At 42.6% G+C, this 6,000-nt stretch overlaps 1 protein-coding gene and 1 long non-coding RNA gene across 2 annotated transcripts; both read left to right on the top strand.

Moving 5' to 3' along the window:
* The first annotated feature begins 224 nt into the window (after positions 1-224).
* On the top strand, positions 225-1,424 carry LOC135980454 (uncharacterized). Its single transcript, XM_065580438.1, has 2 exons — positions 225-523; positions 652-1,424. The coding sequence occupies exons 1-2, from the start codon at positions 368-370 to the stop codon at positions 1,243-1,245; spliced, it is 750 nt and encodes a 249-aa protein (XP_065436510.1). The 5' UTR covers positions 225-367; the 3' UTR covers positions 1,246-1,424.
* Positions 1,425-2,860: 1,436 nt separating this feature from the next.
* Positions 2,861-5,368, top strand: LOC122172836 (uncharacterized). Its single transcript, XR_010597518.1, has 4 exons — positions 2,861-3,018; positions 3,116-3,173; positions 3,286-3,351; positions 3,838-5,368. It is a non-coding gene; the product is annotated as an uncharacterized LOC122172836 (long non-coding RNA).
* Positions 5,369-6,000: the final 632 nt, after the last annotated feature.

Raw genomic sequence — 6,000 nt, forward strand, 5'->3', positions numbered from 1 at the left:
GGATTGCCCCGAAAGGAGATTTGACCAAAATAGGGCAGGTTCTGGGATGGGGTGAACCACCCAGAAGAGGGTCGTGTGACCCCTCTAAGAACTCCTTCCAATGCCCTCTGCCAATCAGAATGCAGCACCATCACCCCATAAGTCCTAGCGCTGGGCAGAGGAGGCCATCTCTTACCAAGAAGACGTGTTTTAGAAATTATGGCAAGGCTGAGAGGAAACATGGGAGTCCTTTACCATCCCCGTGAGAACTTCGGACTTTGTTTTAGCTCTGAGGACCTTTGGACTTGTGTGGAGAAAGCGCTACAGCAGCGACAATTCCAAAGTGGATGAGGGAGCAGCCGAGGGGATTCCTTTGGCCCAGCCATTGATGGATATGCCAGAAGCCGAACCCAAAGCCCAACCGCTCAGGAGACACCCCGATGAGCATGGTGGCCTCTCGTCGTCCATCACCCTGAAGGAGGAAGGTGATCATGGCTTTGGGGAATCACCGGTGGACAAGGTGAATGGAAAAGATGTCACTCAGGTAAATGAATGATTAAGAAGTGACGGTCGATGATGGGGTGTAATGGGGTTAGGAACCTGGGGTTGTGTAAATCTAAAAACAAGCAGTGGGAACTTACACTTGTTTCTTGTCCAAAAATCTCTCGACAGCTCGACGATGCCTTTCTAGAGGACCGGAGGCCCTGGTCAGCATTGCATCAAGCAGCGAAGATGAACCCCGAGGATGATGGCTATGAGGAGTTTAGGAGGAGGCTTGGGATAGAACTCACTGAGCCAGTGCCATGTCGTGAGCGTGAAAAAGTTATGCGGACTATTGTACGCGTTGCTGTTTATGCCATTCTTAATCACTGTCTTAGGGAGAAGCTTTTTGAAGATTGTGAGGGCCGTGTCATAGATGCGCCAGCCCAACGGCACCATGACCGTGTGACTTGGACTTCAATGAATGTAAACTGCAAACTCCGGGGCCTGTGTGCTGAGCTGTGTTTGGAAAGCTTATTGAACACTATTATTGCCATAGGTTATGCTATGCAATGTCTGTGCCTAACCCAAGAACAGTTAGCACAAGGGGTGACCTTGATAAATGCTGTGCAATTCAGTGGAGACCCTGGCCACATTTTAAAGAAATGCCCAAACTGGAAGATGCCTGCTTGCAGCGTTATATTGACCGTCTGGTCCGCACTAAAAGTGACAGAGTCCTGCTTAAGAAAAAGACTATTTGTAAGAAATCTAAAAGGATTAAGTTAGAGAATGGTGAGGGGACAAACAGGCAATATAAAACTTGGTAGCTGTAAATTTTAAAAAATCTATTGAAAAGGGCTTTGTGACTATCTGTGTTTCTGTTAGAAGGTCTCTGGCCCTTAAGTGAGCTAAAAGTTTTGATGGAACATCTTGGTTTGTTTTCAAGGAGCGGTATGTCTTTTCAATTTAAAAAAAATGACAAGGAGTCTGGTGGCACCTTAAAGACTAACAGATTTATTTGGGCATAAGCTTTCGTGAGTAAAAACCTCACTTCTTCGGATGCATCCGAAGTTTTTACTCACGAAAGCTTATGCCCAAATAAATCTGTTAGTCTTTAAGGTGCCACCAGACTCCTTGTTGTTTTTGTAGATACAGACTAACACGGCTACCCCCTGATACTTAAAAAAAATGGTTTGTGAGAACCTAGCTCTTGTGTCTCTGTGTAAAAGAGACCCATTTACAGCAAAAAGCTGAAATGTATGTTGTGGGAAGGGAAAAAATCCTAAAAATGTGTTCCTGAAGTTCTTTTCCACAACTCACCACCAGATGTCAGGGCAGAGCTCATCCTGACTCTGCTTACACCAGTCAAACAAACAGAGATGGTTCAGACATGTGTTTGAGTACAATAGAGTTGACTCATCCTGTTGAACTGAATGGTTTTAACCAGACCCCCACTGAATAGCGAAGGTAATTATGATTACATACCCATGTTGCCATAGGGATAAATTTGATTGGGGTGCACCCATAGTAAGGGAGGTGGGTGGGCAAGTTCTGATTAATATGAAATGAAATAAAACCTCAGGAATTCGCAGATGCTATTGGACAGTTTAAATATAACCCCTGGAGTTGGTAGAGCTCTATTAGACAGTTAAAATGTCCCAGGAGTTGGCAGAACTCTATTGGACAGTTTAAATATGACCCCAGGAGTTGTTTGAATGCTATGAGTCACTCTTTCTAGCAATTCAATGCCATTAAACGTTTAAAAGAATATATTTACCAAAAAACAAAAACAAAAAAACAACCCACACACAAGCGTCTAACCCAAAACTGAAATGTTTCGAGGGTTCACAAACCTTCACCATGCTTTAGAACAAGCATTTGCTCTAAAGACAATCAAACATTTAAAAGCTCTGGGTGCTTATTATGGTTGTGATACAACCATTTTATTTCAAACCCCCACCCCAAACTTTAAGCATGAAAGAAACATGTTTAAAAAAACAAGCCCCAAAGACATGTATTGATATCTGCAAAGGGTCCCCACTTGGGAATGGGGCAGTTCCACTAAGGATTGGGGATTTACTGTTTAATACTGTAAGAAGGCCCTACAGAAAAATGTATTTTAACTACAAGGAAAAAAATGTAGCCAAAAGCAGCTCAGTTGTGCAGACAACTTAATTCCCCCACCCTAGATCACAAAAGGGAATGTTAGGGAGGGGCCTAAAGTCCTTAAGTATCTATTATTCCAGAGTTGTAGCAATCAAATCAACCTGTTAGCTACTATTTTGAAGTCTGTTTGAAAGAAAGGGTTAGGATGAAAAAGAAAGGCTTTCTTTTTCAACAGAAAGCAACAGAGGGTCCTGTGGCACCTTTGAGACTAACAGAAGTACTGCGAGCATAAGCTTTCGTGGGTAAGAACCTCACTTCTTCATTTGCATCTGTTAGTCTCAAAGGTGCCACAGGACCCTCTGTTGCTTTTTACTGATTCAGACTAACACGGCTACCCCTCTGATACTTTTTCAACAGAAACTCTCTTGAACGGCTGCTGGACTGCAAGAGGAGGTATGCTCCCTGTTTTTAACTCTGAAAATATATATTATATAATATCACTCGTTGGCCATGTTGTCTTAGTAAATAATGATGCCTATGTTTATTGCAGTGTGATCTGTTTAGCATGGAACCAGTAACTTTAAATTGCATTTCATCACCAGGCCAAGGTAAAAACCATTTTAACTGTAGTTTTGCTTAATAATTTCAGGTATTACACAGGTTGTATAGAGATTTGGGGGTAATACTAACAAACATTTTTGCTTGTTCTTTAATCCAAAGGCCCAAACACACATGGGGAAAAACAGAACAAGTATGTGCCTGCAACACTTTATCCTGTAGTAGAAGGTAACTTTCTGCAATTGGCTTTTAAATGCATGTGGATTTATTGAACAGTATTTTGTTGCAAACTGTGTTTTTAAGTGTGTGTGTGTGTGTGTGTGTGTGTGTGTGTGTGTGTGTGTGTGTGTGTAAAACATAGGTGGGTTTTTTTAAGTATATGGCTGCAAACTGATGGTAATGGTGTGTTTCAAACTAAGAGGGTGTTTTTTTTTCCTGTGCAAAATGGTTTTAAACTGGATTTTAAAAGTTGATTTTAAAAGCACTTTGGTTTTTATTTTGCAAAATGAGGTGTATTAAAAAAAATGTGGGTTTGTTGTTTTTTATTTTAAAGTGGTAGAAATAAACTCAAAACTCCTGTTTGTTGTACAGCCTGAAATGGATTGTTTTGTTTTAAAGCTATGACTTTTTAAATAGAAAAACACCCAAATAAATATTTTATTCTTAAGTTTACAAGACAGTTTCATGTGATTTATAATATTGTCTGCTCCACAGTACAGTCAAAACATGAGAGACCCTTAGACCAGAGGGTAAACAAGCTTAAAAGAAAAAGAAAAGAGACAGCTGAAAAGAAAATGTCACCAGTATCAGTGACTGATGGATGGATGGATGAAGCCCAGTAAATATATTGTGTTTATTAGTTTGGTTAATTTATGAGGTTTTGTATTTTAAGTAAATGCAAAGGTGTGGGTGAGAAAGATGGAAAAGTTCAGTTTTGTAATATGTTCCTTCCCCCCGCAATCAGGCATGTGCAGCTCTCCTGACAATGCTATAGTCAGAGCTACAGGGACACCTCCACCAGAACTGCCAAAGAACCAGAAATCTGCTTTGAGACCTTTAACAAGGCAAAACAGCACAAGAGTGCAGATGAAGCATCAGGGCAGTCCAAACCTCATATGCGTCAAACCCAAGGACAAAACAAAAGACTCTGGTAAAAACCAACCATGCAAACACAACTCCAGTTCCTCAGTGACCACCACGACACCAAGCCCTGAGAAAACTAAGCGAAAACGCCCACATCACAAACCTGCAGCACGCGCTCTAGGGATTGTGAACGTGTACAAAAACACACACATTCACAAACCCGGAGCATGCGCTCTAGGGGTTGTGAATAAAAAACCAAGAACTGACAAACCATTCCCCCAACACCATAAGCTCCTCACAGCTTCCCCCATAGTCTAGTATTTGGGAAAAGTATGATGCTTCATTCAGAAAACTGATGGACGCAGTATCCTCGGGGGTTCTATAAGAACGGTATTCTAAAAACATTTGGGAAAAATATGACGCTTCGTTCAGAATACTGGTGAACGCTGTATCTTCAGGGGGCCTAAAAGGAAGGAGGGCTGGAAACCACAGCAAAAATGCAAAAGCTTTGGCGGGTGACTTTTTGAAAAATACTTCAAATTTTCCAAAGGGTGGCTCTGAGCAGGCGTGACTAGTCATGGAAAGGGGCCTGGGTAAAAGGGGCACCCTCAAGGCTACACATCAGCTCGGGTGTAAACAAAAGGGGGGACAGCGCTGGGTGGACAAACAAATGGCTGCCAAAAAGTTCCAGGCCAGGATCGCTGTAAAAATTTTAAAAAGGCTAAAGAGGTAATGAGGGGAAAAAACAAAAAGAGATGCCCCCTACTGGAGGCTCTCAAACTGGCTTGTCTGAAAATGGGGAGGTGGAATCAGACTCTCACGCAGAGTCTGGTTTAGAAAATTCCCCAGAGGGCTCTCTAGATGGGTCCCCATCTACTCCCGATGACCCTCACGGAGGCACCTCGGAGTCTGACTCTCAAATAGCATCTGATGTAGAAAGATGCCACTGATGGTCCCGTAGAGGAACCCCCAAGTAATCCTGAAAATGCAGAGGTGTATATGGAGAGAGTGAGATGTTGGCAACATGAATTACCTAGATTTGGGGGGGGGGGTCAGTGTATTGTGTGGAATTTCGTTTTGTCAATCTTGAGCGAATAAATTCAGTTCAGTAGGTTGTTGAAGCCATACACCGGGGAATACAGTTAGTGCTCGATGCCGTTAATGGTAGGGTAGGCCCTGATGATTATGTTCAACTACGTTTAGAGAGCCGTAATTTAACTAACCCTTTGTTTTTGGTCTGAAGAACTAGAGATGAGCTTTCTGCTGAGGATTTCTTAAATCAGACCTCAAAGCTGCTACAGAGCAATAGAGAGTTGCATGTTGATGGGACATTGCACCTCGTTGTGACCGTTGTAAAACCAGGGGTGGGGGCATTCGTAGAGTATCCTCAGTAATCAAATCATCCATAAAAAGAGACAATGTTCAGTAGACCTGACTTACATGGGTACCAATCTGTGTTTTGCGGGTGGGCTCTTGGCCGTCATGTCCGACCATAAACCTAGGGATGTGGAATTGTTAGCAGGGCGGGGAGAGGGGGCAAGAAAGTTGCATGAGAAACTGGGGTGGTCGGATCAAAAAAAGGTTATGCTCAGTGATGTAGCAACGTTTGAGCAGCATTTAGGAGTCAACATACAGGTGGTGCTGTATGTGGCGAAAGGTGGATGGGGCTTTTTTAAAATGGGCCCAGTGTACCCCAAGACTTATTTCATCCTGTTGCATGATGAGCATTACTGTGGGGTTCTGGATGTGAAAAAGTTGTTCAGAGCGAAAAATTATTGTGAGTTTTGCCACATG

This window comes from Chrysemys picta, unplaced genomic scaffold (genome assembly GCF_011386835.1).
Source record: "Chrysemys picta bellii isolate R12L10 unplaced genomic scaffold, ASM1138683v2 scaf3415, whole genome shotgun sequence".
NCBI lineage: Eukaryota > Metazoa > Chordata > Testudines > Emydidae > Chrysemys > Chrysemys picta.

Coding starts and splice junctions, on each gene's coding strand:
- LOC135980454 (XM_065580438.1), top strand. CDS start 368: ATGGATATGCCAGAAGCCGAACCCAAAGCCCAACCGCTCAGGAGACAC. Junction 524..651: donor ATGGAAAAGATGTCACTCAG/GTAAATGAATGA, acceptor ATCTCTCGACAG/CTCGACGATGCCTTTCTAGA.